The sequence below is a fragment of the Chamaea fasciata genome, unplaced genomic scaffold (assembly GCF_029207755.1).
Source record: "Chamaea fasciata isolate MVZ Bird 193981 ecotype frontalis unplaced genomic scaffold, bChaFas1.0.hap1 SCAF_16, whole genome shotgun sequence".
In the NCBI taxonomy this organism is placed as follows: domain Eukaryota; kingdom Metazoa; phylum Chordata; class Aves; order Passeriformes; family Sylviidae; genus Chamaea; species Chamaea fasciata.
The window spans coordinates 13,538,219-13,558,030 of NW_027094101.1; the positions used below are offsets into that span (position 1 = coordinate 13,538,219).

The window sequence follows — 19,812 nt, forward strand, 5'->3', positions numbered from 1 at the left end:
ATGGACACCACTCCCTGTTCCACACACTCCCAATTTATTCCAGTGCTTCACATGGCTGCAGCGCGCACCCCCGGCTCAGCGCAGTGCCCTCGGCATGGCCCAGCACCCCCAGCTCGGCCCCGTACCCACACAGTGATGGTGGCCCCAGCCCTGGATCCCTCCACAGGGCCTGTCGGATCTGGACTGCCCAATCTGTTAGCTGGCCACTTTGGGTCATTTGTGGGCTTTCAGCCAGTTCAGTCAGTAACTCCAGAACTTTCCTGAGAGCTGGTAGCAAAGAGAAGTGAGGGTTCATCACCTCCCCACACCCAGACCCCCCAGGTTATCATCCCCATGGAAAGAGTGGGCAGGCACTGGAACTGCCCAGGGCAGTGGTGCAATCACAATCTCTGGAAGTATTAAAAAAACATGTGGATGTGGCGCTTTGGGACACGGTTTAGTGGTGGGGTTGACAGTGTTGGTTTAATGGTTGGACTCAGTGACTGCAGAGGGCTTTTCCACCCTTAACAATGCTGTGATACCTGCAGGGGGGCAGCTGTGGAAGTCAGGCCTGTGGGCTCTCCGTGCTCATGGAAAGGCTGGCTTGGGCTGGTTGCTCATGTTCACAGCTCTGATACACCCTGCCTCATGGTTCCTGCGCTTTTACTCCTGCCTCTAAATTAGGAAGAGCGACTTTTCTCCCCTGGCAGCAGCCTTGGTGCCTTCTTATATTTTTGTGTTTAACCGAGAGCAGAAGTTATCAGCAATTCTGTTTGAGGATGCCCATGGGTTTTATGTAAGTTCTTCTGTATTTCATTGCATTACTTAGATGCTTGGACACACTGAGATATCCCCACTCTGGGTTTTGCTCTGCAGTCCCCCAAGGGACACGGGACAGAGGTGAGTGGCTGAAGAGGAAGATGAGCAGCCCAGCAGGGTGTAATCTGCAGGGCCATTCTGCACAAGGCCAGCGATAACAATTGAGCAAGAGGAGGCAATGCCGAGGGGAGAGAGTTGTCCTGGGGTGATTAAAGACCAGTCGCGTTATCACAGCAGAGCACTCCTTGTACACCAGCCCTGGGCTGTCACGTTAAAATTTCAGAGTGTCTGCTTCAAAATATAATTTTACTTTCTTAAATAATAAATTATAGGCCTATCTGTCATTCCCAGCTCTTGGACATTTAGTTGTAGTTAGACGTGTCATTTAAAGCAATGATTGCAAATTCTTCAAGCCCCGGTAGGAAATTAAGGAGTAAAGCCAGGATTTAGACTCCACTTTTCAGACTTTCAAAATTTAATATGCTTCAAATATTTCAGAGTTAGAGCAGATGTATGTGCCCCCCTTATCCACAGCATTCTCCTTGAGGGGAAGGCAATTCCTGTGGATAATACAGGCCCATGGGGAAAGTTATCCCTGATCTCACAGTGATGCCGTTCAATTGGATTTACAATCAGGGCTGTTGGAAATTAGAATCCCACTTTTACAATTAGCTAACAAGTGTGTGGCTTGCTTCTGCTGTTTAAAATGAGAAACACTGGTAGCCGGCTTTTGGAACAGATTTTGGATGAAAAAAGACCTACATTAATTTAAAAAAAAGAAAATCCCATTTGGTGATTTCCTGACAAAGATTCATGACCTGCCCAAGGGTGGACATTCTACAGTGGAGCTGTAGATCATCATGAGAAGCAGCAGCAAGAGAGGAAGGCAGGTTTGGTGGGGTTTCCCAGAAGATGTCTTCACTACTGGCCCTGTGACATAGGAACAGCAGCAATCATGTTGTCCAGCTCTTTGCATTCCTGAGGCCAGGAGCCCCTTGTCTCGCTACCTGGGCAACTGGAGTGCTGGAATGAGGAATTTGGCTGTGAGGTTCATGCAAAGCAAGAGACAAGTCATTTTCCATGTCATGTTGTGTTGAGCATCAGACTTCTCCCACCAGGTTTGTTCCTGAGGAGTTCCCACAACAATCCCCAGCACAGCCCTGATCCTGAGCGAGCAATGAGCTCCTTCTAGCAAACCACTGTCACTTTTTGGCTGCTCTGGCTTGTGTGGTAGTGCAGGAGTAACTCTCAGAAAAGGAATTCAAATTCCATTATGATTTCAGTGATGATGAATCCTCCTGTGCAGACATCACTCTGTGTGCATACAAATCTTAATCCTGCAGTCACAGAGGAGCAATGCCCAGGTTACACAGAATAGGAAGGAATCCTGATGGTCTGTGCCTTATCCCTGTGTTTATCTGGGTCACAGCTTGGTTGAATAACCCCTGATTAAAAGCACTCTCACTGTGGAGATCTTGGAGCACTGCCATGAAACACATCACCCAAGAGGCAGCACTTTGGGGAGGAGACAAAAACATTATGTAAATGCGTATTTCACTACAGCATCTATATTTTCAAAGTAAATTTTCTACGGCAAAAGTGCAAGTTTTGGAAATGTGTGTAGCAAGGATGATGAATACAGCCTCTCTTGGTACTGCCATCCATTTAAGTTGCATAAACTGAATGCCACGTTGTCCATGCCCTGGCTCTGCCTATGCTGTCAGTGGCACTTTGAACAGGAGACTGCACTGCTCTGCATCTGTGTAGCCAGAGTGAGCTCTGGGTTTTCAGGGGATCTGTATGGCACTATCAAAGGGAAGGTATACAAAGAGCCCTCTGATAATACTCCCTATGGAAAAGCAATTGTCCTTCTTGGGTCTCAGATGAGTCCGCTTTTATATCCTCTCTTAAAGTGAGTGAATTACCCAGCCCATGGTCAGGAGGACTGAGGAGGAGCTGTGGCACTGAACACAATCTGAAATTTAATCTTAGAGGAGTTGTTGGCCTCCACAGAGGGGATGATAATTCAAGGTCCCCAAACCCAGCCAAGCCTGCAGACTCAGAGGCCTCAAGTGCTTTGAGTCTGCCTTTTGGGAAAGCCTAAGGTTTATTCTAATTTGTGTGACAGATGGTATGCAGAGAAGCTTAAATAAGAGCCCAGTGCAGAGCCCAAGGGGTGGGTCAGTGCCCTTCTGCAAGGGCCACTTGCCCCAGCAAAGTGGGGACACCTGAGGATACAGAAGTTGCTGTCCGACCCCATCCCTGTTTCCAACCCTACCGCTGGTTCATTCCCACCTGAGCCCAGGATGCAGTGGCAGAGGCACAGCCCCAGGAAAGTGGTGTCTCTTTGTAGTGTATGGATCAACTCCTCCAGGCTCTGGAGTCTACCCAGAGAGGAGAGACCTATCCCCATGTGACAGCACAGAAGAGATCCCTGCCATATGCACACACACACGGGTGCCACCTCAAACCCAGCACCTTTCCAGCAGCACAGCACAGCTCCCTGTGGCTCCTGAGGGGCTCCAAGGCCAGTGCATACTCCTGTGTGACATCTGCTCCAGTACAGGTGTCCATAGGCTGCACATGCCCCGGTCCATGCACAACCCAAGGATCATTTCATCCCTGGAAAGACTTTCCCTTTAGCAGGGTGACCATGGCTGGGGAACACCCTCTGTGGCAGTGCGTAGTGCTGCAGTCAAATGCAGACACATCTCTGGCCAAGGCACAACAATCTCCTCCACACCAGTGTGCAGGGCTGCTTGGGCAGAGAACATTATCTGACCCCTCTGAGTGTACCAGCCAGTCCTCTGTGCACAGCTGCCAGCTCTCAGTGGTGATGTCTGAGGCCACTGTAGTTTATCATCATGGCAAAGAGATTTACCTCTGCTTTATGTGCTGGCAGGATATTTACTCCCAGAGGCTCTGCAACAACCATCTCCAGTCAGGTATTTCTTTGACACTTTGCCCACATATCTGTGATGACAGACCTGTGCTGGTCTTCTTTTTGCTTGTTCAGTCCTTCACCCATCCAGGGCTCGTGCCCTGATGGTACCAGCCATCTGTTGTGGGACCAGGAGCTCCTGTGCATGTCCAGCACATAGCACAACACAGCCAGCACTAACTGGAGTGCTGAGGGCTATTTTACAGTGCAGGGGACAATTAACAGTAAGATCACACAGAAATCAAAGGTGTGCAGTCTGAGGATTACAAAAAAGAAATCTGACTGGGCTTTCTCCCACACACACTTCTTTCTAGCACCATACTCAATATCACAAGCTCTCTGTTCCTGTATCCAAAGTCATCCTTACTACCAATACTGCTACAGGCAGCAACTGTAAAGTGAGTCCCTAATTCTTTGCAAGAGTCTGGCATAGTGAAGTCCTGAAGCAAATGGCAAAATCTGCACTTACTCTTAAAAAATCAGTATTTCATTTCTCCTCTGAACTACACTACCAATCTCCTAGCCTGTCCCTACCACTACCTACAAAGCATTTTATCTGAAATGTTGCACCTGGTGCAGCCACATATACTGGAATCGCTGGGTCAGAAAGGCCCAGAGTCTTGTGTTCACATCTGTGAACCAAGGGAGGAAATCAGATTCCTCTCCAGGCTCCTTACTATGCTGGAGTCCACATGGTCCTCAGTTTAAAGATGTGTCCTAAAGCTTCATCAATGGAATTTTGCAGCATTTTCTCTCTGTTCATGTATCAATACGTGTCCAGACAATTTCTCTGGACCACACAGCTGTTAGGTTAAGAAGCAAGAAGATGATAAGGCTGGCAGGCTAGGAGGGCAGTGTGCTGACCCTTTCCAAAGTAGCCCTTGCTTCTCCGGAGATAAGCGTCCTCCACTCCATGAGCGGGCCTCTGGAGTGACCAATGAGTGTGGACAGGCACCAGGGTCCTCTCCCCCCTTCCCCTTTATAACCAGGGCTGCCAGGATGGTGAGACCAAACCCGCTCCAAGCGGTCACTGCAAGGGGACAGAGCCAGCACCTCCTGCACAATGACGCTGACCCAAGCCGAGAAAGCCGCCGTGGTCACCATCTGGGCCAAGGTGGCCGCCCAAGCTGAGCCCATTGGGGCAGAATCACTGGAGAGGTAAGGCCCCAGCAGGCCTCCAAAGAGGGCTTTGCTGTCGGGATGCATCTCATGTAGAACTTGGATGAGTTTTGAGAGCAGGCTGGGACCAGGGAGACTTGATGAAGGCTTGTGCTCTTTGATATGTAATCTTCAGGAGTTGTATCTGTGCTACTAAATGCTTCACAATCTAGCAGTAAACTGATTTTTAAAAACAATTTAATAGGGTTTTTTTCTCCGTATAGCCATACAGAAGAATTCATAGCCAGAAGCACTGGTGAGGAATTCAAAGTCATTCATACTCAGTGTCCTAAACACCATTATCCCTGTGAGGGGATAAACTTAAAGTGGTTTATTGTACAAGTGACGCACTTTCTCTTACAATTTTTATGCATTAAGAGAATAGCTGTCCACTAAATTCACTGGATGCTCAGGTTTCATTGTTCCAGTTGGTAAGTTACAAACTGTTAGGAAACAAAACAGCTGGACCCCCTGCATGAAGCATGGCATGGTAATTCAAAGTCCATACCAATTAAGCAAGCTGGCATAAAAGGGTGTGGAAATTATCAGAAATTCTTATGTTGTTCGAAGTGATTTAAAGGCTATCTACAGCCCAGTATAAAGTATTGTGTATAAATCCTCCTTTGAGGATTCTGAGTACCATTCATAACAACTCTGGTTTGTTCATTTTAGTTTGAAGGTCCTGGAAACTTGGTTATAATATAATACAGGAAACTGGGTGACAAATTGGGGGTTTCATTTATTAAAAACAAAACAAAAAAAAACCAAATGCAAAACTACATGAAGTTTTAAATATTTTTTAACACTTAATTCTTCTCTATTACATACAGATAAACCTGCTGTCTAATCTGCACGTGCTGCAGAAGGTTTACACTCCACTTGTTCTGAGGTTTTACCCCCTCATTCCGTTTCTGTTGCTGACCCTCTTCCTCATGTTCTCCTCCAGGCTTTTCTTCAGCTACCCCCCGACAAAAACCTACTTCCCTCACTTTGATCTGAGCCCAGGCTCAGCGCAGCTCCGTGGCCACGGCTTCAAGGTCATGAATGCCATCGGGGAAGCTGTGAAGAACATTGATAACATCCGAGGGGCTTTGGCCAAGCTCAGCGAGCTGCATGCTTACATCCTCAGGGTGGACCCCGTGAACTTCAAGGTGAGTGAGCACAGCGACTTTCAGGGGTGGAAGCTGCCATCACAAAATTAGAGACCACAGGTCATGTGTACTAATGGCCGCTTGATCCTTGACTGTGCTGTACAGTTTCTCATATGATTTTTAACCTCAGACTGGGTCTTTTCATGGAGGTTCTGGTCCAATGCAGGCAAAGAACTACTCAGGGGGCTCCTGTGGTGGTTTGTGTTAGACAAACTCGAATCTCTGCTGGTTTTGCTGTAATTCATGAATCTGCCTCACACATCAAGCTACATCACCTGCCTTGAACAAAGTTTTAATAAATTATAAACAGTACCACTTTGTTGCACTTGAGGGAGGGAGGAAGGGGCACACGGAAGAAGAAGAGGGATGAAGCAGTGCTTTTTGCCCTATACAAAAGACAGCCTGTGCTTCTGCACTCCCATTTCAGGCAGCAGCACTGCCTGGTTGGGACACATAGTTGTCATCTCTGAGCACACTGGGCCCAAGGTCCACTGCAGACCCTACACTGGTATCTGGCACTCACTGTGATGGATTTCATGCTGCTTTCCCTTACAGCTGCTCTCCCACTGTATCCTGTGCTCCGTGGCTGCCCGCTATCCCAGTGACTTCACCCCAGAAGTTCATGCTGCGTGGGACAAGTTCCTGTCCAGTATTTCCTCTGTTCTGACAGAGAAGTACAGATAAATGACCTCAACAGAGGGTGAAGGAGGCCCATCCACAGCCCAGCCCTGCTGCCAGGCCCTGGGGTATTACCCCTTCCTGGGCAGCTCTTTAAATCCCCACTGCAGGGGCTCAGTCATCTGCAAAACCCAATAAATAATTCAAATGTGAACTATGGTCTCTGTGCTTTCATCGCGATGTGTTCTGCCCACACCTGACTGTTCAGGCAGGGCTGTTCTGAAATGTCAACACAATATGGAGGGGGAAACACTAAACTTTATAAACTCATGTACAAATTCATACACTAATGAACTCGAACTAATTCATGTGCCAGTTCAGTGGGGATAACATAACATTCAGTGGTAGCAACATAGCATTGAACAGAAGCCCAGAACAGGCTGGAGCCCTGTGGCTGCAGCTGCTCACCAAGGTGTATCCACCACAGTCTGTTTCCAGGCTGACCAGGAATGAGTCTTTTACCCTGCTAGGACATTGAATGGACCCAGGCTTTTTGCTTGACCTATCCAAAATCCATCCCAGCCTGTTGGAAACCAAACCTGCATTGCAATGCAGGGCATTGTCCTCTCGTGCCTCTCTCTATGGGGTACGGATGTGGTGTCTGATGTGTTTCTCCTGTGAGCTAACCCCACTGTGCAGCCACTGCACCCCAACTTCCCACTCACCTCCCTCCCACAATGGCATGAAGTGGAGGGCAAAGGAAGATGTAAAAAAGGAAAATTGGGGGTCAAGATCAAACAAACAAAAGTAATTGTTTAGTAAGTGAAGACTAAGTGAAAGCACAGGGAAGAAAACAAAAGAGGGGATGCAAAGACAATCACTCACCGCATCCCATGGGTAGGCTGATGTTCAGCCAGTTCATGAACAAAAACCATGGATAACCCCCTCCCCCAAAATTCCCTCAAACCCCTTCTTTTCCCTTTGATTGCTGAACATGGTGTCATATGGTATGAAATAACTTTGATTAGTTGGGCCTATCTGCCTGGCTGTGTCCTCTCCCAGCCCTCTCCCTCTCAAAATCAATTCCCTGGGTGGTGGCAGAGTGAAAAGCAAAGACAGTCTTGATGCTGTGCAAATGCTGCTCAACAAAATCTGGAGCATCAGCCTGTAATCGGGGCCAGTTTGGCCAAAAACGTGAAGCACAGCACCATGTCAGCACCTGTGTCAGAGACTTCTGGCACGAAACAGTGGGTGCAAAGCCTTCAGCCTGCTCTGATGGCCAGCCTGAGCCAGCACTGCAAGTGGCAGTCCTCATTTCATCCACGAAATTTAGGGACTCTGTTTGGACAAGGGGGAGAAAGGTGATGTGGAAGCTCTCAGGCCACCAATTAGCTCTAACCATGTCACCACAGGAGCTTTTAAAGTATTCTGCATCCAAAGACGTCAGGTAACCTGGAGGTTTTAATCCATGAGTTACGTGCTAGGTCAGCATCTGGTGTGTCCCTTACCCCGTGTTTGCACCAACTCCTTCCTGCAGAGGCTGAGAGAAGGATGTGAGAGTCAGAGGAAGTTGTGCCAGGAGAAGCTTAGTTTGGATATTAGGAAATATTTCTCCACTGAAAGCATTGTCAGGCACTGGCACAGGCTGTCCAGGGCAGTGGTGGAGTCCCTGACCCTGCAGGGATTTAACAGATACGTAGATGTGGCTCCTGGGCACCTGGTTTAGTGTTGGCCTTGGCAGTACTGAGGGAATCGTTGGGCTCAATGATCCTAGACACCTTTTCCAACATTAATAATTCTATTATTCTGAAATTCTGAAATTGTATGACCAGCCACCACATGCTCTACAGGATTTCCCGGCATTTATGGGGAGAGGAGGCAGGAGCACACATTGGTGTGGGAAGAAGGGAAGGAGTCCAGGACTGACAAGCATCACAGGATGCACTATGGGAGGACCATGAACCCAAAGAGGAGGGTTGTTCCCTGCCTGGGTTTCTCTGAGAGGGCTTGTCCATGGCTCCTACTCAGAGGCCATGGGCTCTTGGGGCAGAGAAGGGTTGGATGTGCCAAAGTCTGGAGGGGACATGGGACACTTGTGGGACCTATCTCAACACCCTCAGAGCCAAGGAGGACCCTGGCCCATCTGTGGGAAATGATGGATCACAACAGGAGGTTTGAGGACATGCCAGCCAGGGTGGACAAGGCTGTGGCACCTGTGAGACATGCCCAGGGCTGCTGCTGTCCGTGGGGCAGCCTGGTAAGGTGCTGCCCCCTGCCCCATTCTGGTGTTGGGCTGGTGTGGTGGGGCAGGACAGGCAGCCGGGCCCCCCAGGGGCCTCCTTAGGGCAGGGCTCCCCCCGAGGCCTCCGGGGCCCCCCAGGGCAGTGCTGCAGCTGCTCCCAGGGCCGGCCATCCCCTGGCCCCTCAGTGTGATAAGATAAGGCTGGGTGGAGGTGCCAGCAGCTATAAGAAGCGTCCCTGCAGCTGCTGCTGTCACCAACCCCTGCCCACTCTTCCAGCCGCCACCATGCTGACCGCCGAGGACAAGAAGCTGGTCCAGCAGATCTGGGGAAAGCTGAGCGGCGCCGAGGAGGATGTTGGAGCCGAGGCCCTGTGGAGGTACAGCCTGGGGACCGCATGGGAGAGGGGGACATGGGGGTGGGAGTTCCACGGAGGGGCCAGCGTGGTGGGTCTGGCTGCGGTCAGCACCACTGACCGTCCCACTTCCCCAGGATGTTCCACGCCTATACCTCGACCAAGACCTACTTCCCCCACTTCGACCTGTCACAAGGCTCTGACCAGATCCGTGGCCATGGCAAGAAAGTGGTGGCTGCCCTGAGCACTGCCATCAAGAACATAGACAACCTCAGCCAGGCTCTGTCTGAGCTCAGCAACCTGCACGCCTACAACCTGCGTGTGGACCCCGTCAACTTCAAGGTAGGCGAGGCATGGGGAATGGGGATGGAGTTTGGGGACAGGGATCAGAATGGGGGTACAGGGGACAGGGGAATGGAGACTGAGGGACAGGGAATGGGGGGCAGAGGTCAGGATGGGAGCTGGGGGATGGAGGACAGGGAATGAGGGAAGGAGATCAGGGTGGGGAGCAGGGGGTGGTGGGACATGGGGGCTGTAGTGGCAGTGCTAATGCCCGTTTTTCCTTGCAGTTCCTGGCGCAGTGCTTGCAGGTGGTGCTGGCTACCCGCCTGGGTAAGGAGTACAGCCCCGAGGTGCACTCCGCCGTCGACAAGTTCATGTCAGCCGTGGCCAGCGTGCTGGCTGAGAAGTACAGATGAGCTGTCAGCCGTGCCTGTGTGCCATCAATAAAAAAGACTTTTGCTGCAGCAATGCGTCTGTTCGTGCTGGGGCTGGGGTGGGCCGGAGTGTGGCAGTGTTCCTGCTGGAGGGAGGGGGTTCAGGTGTGACAGATGTGGCAGGGGAAGGGCAGCGCGAGCCCTGCACTCCCTGCATGTTCCCCAGGGCCCTGTTTGCTTCCAAGCCTCCCCAGCACAGGATGAGGCTGATAGCAGGACCCAGCGAATGAAGCTGTGCCTGCATCCCTCCAGGGAGCAGGGCAAAGGCTGTGCCAAGACAAATGTGATCCTTGCATTCCCTTGAAGGATTCCTGGGGAGTGATGGGGCTGTAGGGTAAACCCTGCCTATCTCCATCTATCGAGATGGCTTTTTAGGACTTTATTAGGAGTGCTGTGGGAGCCAAGTGCTTGCATGAACTCCAGAAGCAGTCTGAGAATTCATGGAGTGAAAAAAGTCCACCGCAGACCATTAAGCACAGAGACTGTTCTGGGATTCAAGCTCCTGAGCCACAAATCCCAGTCAGCTGGCAGGAAAGAACCTCCACACCTGCCCAAGCTGTCTGCTCTTCCTCTGGGACCTGGGCAGGGTAGGGATGGGATGGGCAAATCTGCAGTCCAGTATAGAGACACTGGTTTCAGGACTCTGGAGCTTGAATTTTTAAAAAATCACAGGTGATCACAGGGAGCGAGCTATGAGATACCAAACTAGCCCTGGGTTTGCTCTGTGCTGTGACACGAGAGGGAGGAGATGAGATCCTGCAGGAGAGAGGTGTCTGAGTGCCCAGGTGTGGGCAGGAGGCAGGTGGGGACATACAGGGACCCTGCCTGCTCACAAACAGGCCTGGCAGTCCCTGACCACGGCAGCCTCTGCTCCTGCAGGTGAACCCACAGTGCCTATGCTCCATCCTCAAACACATCCCAGTCCACATCCCAGCGTGCTCACGTGCATTTATGCCCATTTGTTTTTGTGCCACCAGTTTGAAGGGCTCTGCTGCCTTGGCAGCTCCCCCCGTGCACATACATGTGGCAGACACTGCCCTGCTACTGCGTTGCAGAAAATCAGCCCCCCCGGCCCTCCCTCCCCACTCTGAAACGGTGCCAGACTGAGCTAATCTCCCCCAAACACAAATGATAAGAACCTCAGCCACGGAGGAAACTGTCACTGCTGCTCTGCGCCACCTGCTGAACCTACCGTGAGCTCTGCAAGCCCCCTCACCCTCCTCGTCTTCCTCACCACCCTCATCTTCCTTGCCCTTGCTACATTCCTCACCTTCATCTCATCATTTGGAGCATACAGAGCTCACCATAGACCAGCTGTGGTCCCTCATGTTTTCCCAAAGTGCTTGCAGCAGTGGCCAGTGCTGATCCTGCGGCTCTGCCCAGAAGTCAGGGTCCCCCAGTGCCCCACAGCACCAGGGCCAGCACAGACAGTGCAGGAGAGGGGCCTGGGGCAGGGGAGCTCCGGGCTCTGTCAGCAAACAGACGTGACTGTGGTTCAAGGAGCAGGGGCTGAAGAGGACACACACTGTGGGGTGGTGTGGGGTACCCTGGTGTGGGGTGTCCGGGCGAGCAAGTGCAGTAGGGCAGCTGCAGGACTGTGTTGGATGGCAGAGGGCTGTACAGGGACAGCACATGTGTGTGCAAGGACGTGGAGGTGTCAGCTGGCAGTGAGTGCAGGGGCAGTGTGTGTCCTGGGGCAGCTCGGGGTGGGGCAGGTGTGTGTGCAGGATTTTTGGGTGGTCAGTCTGTACATGCAGGTACACACGGGGCTGTGTGGGGCTATGGGGCACAGACCCCCCCACGCTGCTGTCCCAACACCTGGCCAGAACCCATCCAGGCTGTGCTGGGAGCACCCAGCCAGTGTCCCACCCCATGCCAGGGGACACACACGGGCTCCTATGCCAGGTCAGACCCTATCGACAACCCGTGCCAGCCCAGGCACTACACCTAAACTTAAACCTCATCCTAACCCCAAGCCTAACTCTGCCGTCATGTCAGCATGTGTCCGTGGGGCAGAGCCCAGCCACCCGCTCTGGAAGAAGCCCTGGCCGTGACCCCGAGCCCACCCCGCGGCGCCGAGGCAGAGCCCCCGCCGGTGCCGGTGCCGGTGCCGGTGCCGGTGCCGGTGCCGGTGCCGGTGCCGGTGCCGGTGCCGGTGCCGGTGCCCGGGAGGAGCGGGCGGGGGAGGACGGGCGGCGGCCCCGCCTGGCCGGGCTCCAACACCCCCGGGCCGGGACCGCGGCGGGCGGAGCCCCAGCACCGCATATAAGGGCGGCGGCGGACGGCGGGGACACCCGTGCTGGGGCTGACGACTCGCAGGTGACATCATGGTGCTGTCCGCCGGCGACAAGGCCAACGTCAAGGCCGCTTTCGGCAAAATCGGCGGCCAGGCCGAGGAGTATGGCGCCGAGGCCCTGGAGAGGTACTGTGGCTGTCCCCGGTGTGACCCTCTCTCCTCTCCAGCCCCGACTCCCTCACACCTGCCTCCTCTTCTCCCCACCCGCGGCTGTCTGTCCTTTGGCACCCTGTCCCTGACTCACCTGTCTCTGAACCCCTCTGTTCTCCAGGATGTTCGCCACCTACCCCCAGACCAAGACCTACTTCCCCCACTTCGACCTAGGAAAGGGCTCTGCTCAGGTCAAGGGCCACGGCAAGAAGGTGGCGGCTGCACTGGTCGAAGCTGCCAACCACGTTGATGACATTGCTGGCGCCCTCTCCAAGCTCAGCGACCTCCACGCCCAAAAACTCCGCGTGGACCCTGTCAACTTCAAAGTGAGTGTCTGCAAAGGAGTGACCAGCCCAACTTCCCTCCTGCACCTCTTGGCTTCCCCCTTGCCTCATTCCCTTGGCTCACCACATCGTTTTGCCTTTCAGCTGCTGGGTCAGTGCTTCCTGGTGGTGGTGGCCTGCCACAACCCCTCTCTGCTGACCCCAGAGGTCCACGCTTCCCTGGACAAGTTCCTGTGCGCCGTGGGCACTGTGCTGACTGCCAAGTACCGTTAAGACGTGTACCGGACACCAGAGCTGGAGCCAACACACCGCCAGCCCTCCGACAGCGAGCAGTCAAATGTTCTGAAATAAAATCTCTTGCATTTGTGCTCCAGCTCTGGTGTCCTGCTCTGTGTGCTGCCTGCGGGAAGGGAGTGGGAGGGATGTGCTCTGGGGGTCTGAACTGCAGGTCTCCCCACCAGGTGGGTACTTGGAGGAAATGGGCTCTGGATTTGCTGTCGCTGAGAGGAGTCAGCATCTGGGAGATGGTGTCCAGCAGGCAGACACTGCTTGGCTGCCGTGGGGCTCTGGGAGCAAACAGCATTTCTAGGCACCAGTGGAGAGGAGAGACTCATGGAAGACCTGGGGCTCCCTGCAGCCCGAGGCTGTCCCACCAGAATTCCACGCTGGGATCCCCTCCTGCACCATGGGCCCCATGCACCCTTGTTCAGGACAGTGTCAGAGGGCATCTCCTCCTGGAAAGGTTTGCAGGGGGTCCTGGCACCTGTGACCATCTGCCTGGTAGCAGAGTGAGAACAGCCTGAGGATCTCCCTGTGCCAGGACATCTTTCTCTGCACACCCAGCACACAGGGCTGTGCAGTGGTGTAAGACTTCTTCTGTCTTCACCTAATGGCCCATTGCTGGGGTGTCACTGCGGAGGGGTCCTGGGGTGCTGCAAGGGGAGCAGATGGGGCTCAGCTCCAGATCCAGCAGTGTGGGGCAGTGTCAGGGCACGAGAAGGAGCCCAGGAGTTGTGCTGGTGTCTGCACCCTCCAGCCCTTATCACAACCTGCAGCAGGGTGGCCCTGCTGGGGGGCTGATAAAGGAAAGTGTGGGCTCTCCTCCAGCTCTGGGTGTGGTGGGAGACTGGGCAACAGATAGGCCCAGGAGGCTGAAACCTGCCAGGTGCTGAGTAAGGGCTTGGGAGGTTCTTAGTGAAGGGGGGGAAGGTTCAAGGAAGCTGCAGAGTGGCTCACAAAGTCAGCCAAGGTTGCCACAGGCTCCTTTGATCCTTGGCACTGGCAAGGAGGGACTCTTCCCTAGTCCCATGGCCTCCAGGCACTGTCAGTGAATGCACCGAGACAGGAGAAACTCCAATAACTACAAAGAGATATGGAGGCCCTTCAGGGTCTGTTCTACAAAGCACCACAGGCATCATGATCCCACCTACCCACTGTTCCTGGGCACAGTGAGGAAGGGAGGAGAAAGCCAGTCAGGGCATCACTGGCCAGTGTGATCTACCTTTGTACGGAGCAGGTGTTGGAGCAGGTTCCACTTCTCAAGCCAGGAACATCACCCAGGCAGAGCTGTAGGCACAGCTTCCTGGGGATCTTGTGGAAAAGCAGGATATGGTGGGGACTCAGGGCGCACAGGTGTGCAAGGAGGTGTGAAGTGGTGTGGAAAACATTGGGAAGAGCCAGCATCAAATCCAGCATGGACTTGGACTCCTCCAAACCCAGCCACTAAGGGCCCTCATGGTCCCAAGCACGGTGGTCACATGGGACAAGTTGTAAGAGCAATGTGAGGACACTGTGTATGTGAGGGGTGAAAGTTGTCCCCAACTCGCTGTAGCTTCTGAGTGCTCCCAAGCCGTGCTGTGACCTCAGGCATGACATCCCGGGTGGCAGCGGGCGGTGTCCTGCCTCTGCAGCTCTTTGCCAGCGTTCTGCCCGGCCGGAGCTCGTGTTGTCCCAGCCGTTTGTCCCAGCTGCCACAAGATGGGGACCTCAAGCCGCGGTGCTTTATCGGGGCCGGGCAGAGGGTGCGAGGGTTGGGAGGAGCAGGGCGGCTGCGCGGGGGCTTCCAGCCAGCCCCAGATCCCGAGGGCTTTGGGGACACCGGTGCCAACTCGGAGGGGGTGCAGACCCGGTGCTGAGAGTTCCGGCCCCGAGCCCCCCGTGCCTCCTGGCTCACAGCACAGGGGCTCCCTTCACTGGGCATCCCTTGGCGGCCACGGCTTCGTGTGTCCCAGGACGCAGCCTGCCCCGCGGGACAGACACGCTGGCCACAGCTCGGCACTCCCTGAGCTGACATCCCTGCCCAGCTGCCTTGGGACCCACCAGCACCACAGCAGCCACGCTTTGGAGCAGAGCAGGTCAAATATTTGCTCTGGTGCTGGCCCAGGCTGGTTTTGCAGCTGGCATTGCTGCGGCTCCGGTGCTGAGGAGAGAGTCGGAGGCAACTTCTGCATTGCCACAGCAACAGCAGCCTGAAACAGCCCCAGGTGATGCTGAGGAGGTGGGTTTGGACACAGAGCCCCCTGATCCAGGCCATGGCAGCACCCAGGAGGCCGAATCACACCATGCAGCTTCAGCAGAAGAAAGAAGATTAATATCTCCAGGTCATGCCTGTTTTGATGTCTCCACTCTGCAGGACTTTCTCAGCTCTCCTTTATTCTTGATGGACAAAGCACCCGGGGTTCAAAGATACCCCCAGAACAGCACAGTGTTCTGTTCTGTGGTGTCACCGAGGCAAGTGGCATCTCAGAGCTCATTTTTATTGAAGGAAGCGTTAAACGACATCAGGAAATGAGCTTGATGGTAATGACTTACATGATCACAGGACTTTCACCAGTCTCTTGAGGAGCTGCAAACAGCATTGAACAGACAGCTTGGATTCTAACTTGCTATGTTTGCTCCATAGTCATGTCACTGGAGAGTGTGTTCTGGAAAGGAACACAGAAACATGTACTTCTAGAGGAGGTCAAGCATCCTAGGGGAGTTTAACAGGAATTCTCCATGAATCTTCCAAGTAGCAAGGGGGGGTTAGCAAACAAGCAATGAGAAGATAGAGAATTAATTCCTCACTGGAAGCTGATCTTAGGAGACCAGTTGACAGATCCTCTTGCTGGAATGAGGAGGGAAAACATCGTGTATTTTACAAACTGTTCTTGTTTTTACATCCCATATTGGAATTCAATTTGGCAATAGTGTAACCCATGAGTCGTGTAGCCAATGGGTCTTCTGCTTCTTTGGCGTGTTTGGTAAGCCACTCTTTCCTAAATGTCAGATTTTTCCTGCTGAAATGATCTCCCTGGTTTGTCTGGATCCTTTTGAATTTTAAGCCAGTGCTTGCAGCCCCTCCATCTCAGGAGCCTCTGAGAACTTAATAAGGAAATTCTCCACTACAGCACAAGTTACTGATGACAGAACAGTAAATAATAATGGTAAACAAAGAACTGGAATCTGTCACGGAAGGAAAACAGGTTCATCTGAAAGGATTCATTCTTGGCAATGGCCATGATTATTACTCCTCTCTTTCTTTGATTGAAAGCTCCACTGTTTGTTGGTTTGTTTTGTTTTTTTTTTTTTTTTTTACTTGAAGCCAACTGGTTTGTAGTTCCTTCGTTTCCTCCTTTTACCCTGCTAATGATAACAGTCATGATGGTCTCCTTTCTGTGACCCTGTCCCCCTCCCTCTTTTCCAGAGATTTTGGATGTTTGGAGGTGGCTTCCATCAGTTTTTGAAGTGAAGAGGATTTTTTTTCAGGCAAGCAGTCTGAAAATAAGGAATGATTGAAATATACTTTAATTCAAACTTTTTGGAATCCTCCCACCTCCTCCGCTGGCTGTTTTGCCAGTGGAAAAAGGAAAAGTGGTAGAAGACAGAAAATGAGCATTGATTAGATTTTCACTACAAAGATGAACATTGAATAGAAATGCAAAATCTTTCTTCCTGCTGGTTTCCCTGTCTTCCTACCACACAGCAAGCACCTGGGAGATCTGATTTTGCTTGGAGCTGAGATGATAGGCAATGCTCTGCTGGTGACATCAGTGCTTCCTCTCTTCCCATGTTGTTTTTCTGTATTTTTCAGCAGCAGGAGATGCCATCTGGGGAGGGCACAGCTTTGGTTGTGTTCCTCCAGCTCCTACACAAGCAATAGTAGCAATTCCAGAGGCTACATTCCTGCCTGTTGCTTTCAGCATCTGTCTGTTGACCTGCTGCTGCTCATGAATTTGCTCTACCTTTTATAAACCTGCTGATCCTATTTGTTTCCACGACCTCCTGTGGCAGTGAGTTCCAGAAGTTCATTCTCCCACCTGCTCCAAATAAAGTCCCTTTTTATCCATTTTAAATCAATCTACCAGACTGATCGACGGACTCTAACTCTCATCATGCACCAGGTCCACGATCTCTTTATGATTTTGTAGGGCTGGCATGTTTTGCTCCCCCTTCTCCAGAGAAAAATCCCAGCCTCCCCTCGTATTGCAGCTACCCTATGCCCTTGATCTCAGTTGCCCTGCTCAGGGCTCTAAGTCCACAATGTTCTTACATCCTAAGATGTCCTGTTGTGATAGGACAAGGAGAGATGGTTTCCAGCTAAGAGGTTTGATTTAGATTAGGTATAAGGAAGTAGTTTATCACAATGATGGTGGTAAAACATTGACACTCAGAGAGGTTGGGATGCCCCATCCCTGGAAACTTTCAAGACCAAGTTGGATGGGGCTCTGAGCAACCTGACCTTGTGGGAGCCATCCCTGCCCATGGCAGAGGGGATGAACTAGACAACCTTTAAAAGTCCCTTCCAACCCAAATTATTCCATGATTATAGGATTCTATGATCAGAGGCCAGACCTGCTTAGATGTGGGTGCACCAAGCTGTTACACAACAGGCAGGAGATGCTCTCTTTGTTATTTTGCAAGCCCAAGCCCTTCCTGATGACATCACTGTATTTTGTTAGCTTTTTTATTTTTATTTTTTTCCTGCACATCAAGGCTACAATTTTGGCAAACCATCAGTGAGGACTCCAGCATCTTTTTCCTGAGCTGTAATAACCAGTTGAAGTTCAGCCTCATCTGTTTTAGATCATATTTTCCTATCCAGGTCACCCTCTTTATCTACATTGAAAAGATTGACCTTCTGTTTTTCCATTTGTGAATAACACTGGGAGCTGCACAGAGCAAAGTTCCACAGAGTACATCAAATATCCTTTCAGCAGTCTCCTGCAGTGATGGATCATCATCTGACTTTTCTGTCAAAAGCTGAAACGGTGCAACTCTAACAGCAGAGTTTTGGTCCCTAATCCTGGAGTACAGTTCTTCATTATACTCTTCCTTCCCCTGTCACAGTGACTTCAAGTCAGGCTGGTGGATGGACACAATTCAATGAAGATCTAGCTGAAGATAGTTAAAACAGAGAGTTTTCCATTCAGTGCCACTTTTTTACTCCTTGCACTAGGATCCAACAGAGATAGGGGAGCAGACTGTGCCAGCTCTGCACTCTCCAGAGACTTTTGCACATGGCCAGGAGGATCCCAGCTATGGATTTATGGAAAGCAATACAGCAAAATGTACATTGCAGCTGCTCATCCAGAAAGCTTTTAGACATCCCTCAATAGCCGAGCAGCTCAGTGCCTTTATTAATAGTAGAAATGTATTTATCAAAATTCATGGGTCAGCACTATTAAAGCTCCATAAATCCAATTTGCACAGGCCACCATTATTTATTTTTCCAGGTTATTGCCTCAAAGAGAGATACTTCCAGTATGTAAACCTGACTTCTCCACAGGCCTGTTTGAAACGCTGTAGGAAAGAGACTCTGCAGAACAGAGTCTTCCTCTTTTGTCTGACTTCCTGACAAAGGGCTGTGTTCAGCACTCATGGACCAAAGAGCAAGAAGCAGAAGTGGTCAGCCCTAACCATCACAGGGACACCGACACCACATTCAGACTGTCACTGACTCAGGCAGAAGCCCTGGCCCCAGCACTGCCATGGTCCCTCAGGGTTCAGCACAGACAGAAACCCCATGTGGTTTTCTGAATCCTGTGAGTTCTTGATGCCACGCAGGATGAGGCAGATGCCGCTGCAGCTGTATCTTCTGCCCAGCTGCAGGTGTTTTTTGATCCACCTGCAGCACTGCCTGGGCAAGTGGAGGAAGCTTCAGCTTCTCCAGCTCCAGCTTCAGCCCCAACTCCAGCCCTGCAGCCAAAAGGAGACCCTCCCTGGCCCAAACTCACCCATTCTGAGGCTGCAAGGCTGCTTAGCCAAAGGGAAAAGGAGCAACCCAGACAGTCACTAAGCCAATGACAACATTTTCATGTCCCCATGTGTTTGGAGCAGCTGTCAGTCTGGGGGTGGCATTGCCTACATCATCCATCCACAATTACAGTGAACACTGGAATGCTTTTCTTGGGAACAAGCAACTCCAAGGGACCCAAGCTGTGAAAAAAAATAGTATTGTAACACATTCTGGATCCGACTCTGTGTTGTCTTAGATAAGCTTAATTTATGCTCCGGGCTTTGCCACTGAATGTCCTTTTTTCTCTCTCTTTTAAGAGGAAAATGACTAGAAGCAGCATTTCAGGAAAGTAATTCGTAAGGGCTGATTGGAGATGGGCTGATATCTTTAAAAATGGAGTTGAAGGCTAAACTAATGTAAAATGGGGACAGAAGGGTCTATTGGTTTTCCTCTGAGAAGGAGAGCTCTGAAAATCCAAGGATAGTATCACACGAGGACAAATAGAAATGAACAAGCAGTGAACAAATTGAAGTTGGAAATTAGCAGAATAGTCCTTCCCCATCCCTTGAGCTTTATGTGCTCAAGCTTCTGGGCTGACTTAAGGGAAGCCTTCTCCTAAATCAGATGAGGGGCTCAAATTGCCAGCTTTGAGCACACAGCCTGCTCTGACTGGGATTTTGGTGATGTCAGTGTTCCTAGAAAATGACAGCCACTTCCCCAGGGGATTTTCTTCTCATGGCCTGGGAATTTATTACAAAGAGTAACATCTTGTGAGAGCAAGCAGCAAAGATTTTGAGCTCCAGAAGTAGAAACTCCACCACCAGGGAGCTTGTGGTTGACTGGAAACAGGTCTGAAGTCCTCAACTAAGCTGACTGGTAAGGGAGTGG

General features: G+C 51.6%; 3 protein-coding genes across 3 annotated transcripts; all 3 read left to right on the forward strand.

Annotated features, from left to right (window-relative positions):
• The first annotated feature begins 4,802 nt into the window (after positions 1–4,802).
• On the forward strand, positions 4,803–6,732 carry LOC136297834 (hemoglobin subunit pi). Its single transcript, XM_066198100.1, has 3 exons — positions 4,803–4,897; positions 5,844–6,048; positions 6,604–6,732. Exons 1-3 carry the CDS (start codon positions 4,803–4,805, stop codon positions 6,730–6,732), a joined length of 429 nt encoding a protein of 142 aa, XP_066054197.1.
• Positions 6,733–9,150: 2,418 nt separating this feature from the next.
• Positions 9,151–10,007, forward strand: LOC136298022 (hemoglobin subunit alpha-D). The gene is made up of 3 exons (XM_066198457.1): positions 9,151–9,285; positions 9,399–9,603; positions 9,831–10,007. The coding sequence occupies exons 1-3, from the start codon at positions 9,194–9,196 to the stop codon at positions 9,957–9,959; spliced, it is 426 nt and encodes a 141-aa protein (XP_066054554.1). The 5' UTR covers positions 9,151–9,193; the 3' UTR covers positions 9,960–10,007.
• Positions 10,008–12,257: 2,250 nt separating this feature from the next.
• Positions 12,258–13,080, forward strand: LOC136298021 (hemoglobin subunit alpha-A). The gene is made up of 3 exons (XM_066198456.1): positions 12,258–12,399; positions 12,545–12,749; positions 12,852–13,080. The coding sequence occupies exons 1-3, from the start codon at positions 12,305–12,307 to the stop codon at positions 12,978–12,980; spliced, it is 429 nt and encodes a 142-aa protein (XP_066054553.1). The 5' UTR covers positions 12,258–12,304; the 3' UTR covers positions 12,981–13,080.
• The last annotated feature ends 6,732 nt before the right edge of the window (positions 13,081–19,812 follow it).

What these genes read in the sequence shown, in the direction of transcription:
- LOC136297834 (XM_066198100.1), top strand. Translation starts at nt 4,803, where the DNA reads ATGACGCTGACCCAAGCCGAGAAAGCCGCCGTGGTCACCATCTGGGCC. An exon ending in GGGGCAGAATCACTGGAGAG is followed by an intron (nt 4,898 to 5,843) that starts GTAAGGCCCCAG and finishes GTTCTCCTCCAG; the next exon opens with GCTTTTCTTCAGCTACCCCC. An exon ending in TGGACCCCGTGAACTTCAAG is followed by an intron (nt 6,049 to 6,603) that starts GTGAGTGAGCAC and finishes TTTCCCTTACAG; the next exon opens with CTGCTCTCCCACTGTATCCT.
- LOC136298021 (XM_066198456.1), top strand. Translation starts at nt 12,305, where the DNA reads ATGGTGCTGTCCGCCGGCGACAAGGCCAACGTCAAGGCCGCTTTCGGC. An exon ending in GGCGCCGAGGCCCTGGAGAG is followed by an intron (nt 12,400 to 12,544) that starts GTACTGTGGCTG and finishes TCTGTTCTCCAG; the next exon opens with GATGTTCGCCACCTACCCCC. An exon ending in TGGACCCTGTCAACTTCAAA is followed by an intron (nt 12,750 to 12,851) that starts GTGAGTGTCTGC and finishes TTTGCCTTTCAG; the next exon opens with CTGCTGGGTCAGTGCTTCCT.
- LOC136298022 (XM_066198457.1), top strand. Translation starts at nt 9,194, where the DNA reads ATGCTGACCGCCGAGGACAAGAAGCTGGTCCAGCAGATCTGGGGAAAG. An exon ending in GGAGCCGAGGCCCTGTGGAG is followed by an intron (nt 9,286 to 9,398) that starts GTACAGCCTGGG and finishes CCACTTCCCCAG; the next exon opens with GATGTTCCACGCCTATACCT. An exon ending in TGGACCCCGTCAACTTCAAG is followed by an intron (nt 9,604 to 9,830) that starts GTAGGCGAGGCA and finishes TTTTCCTTGCAG; the next exon opens with TTCCTGGCGCAGTGCTTGCA.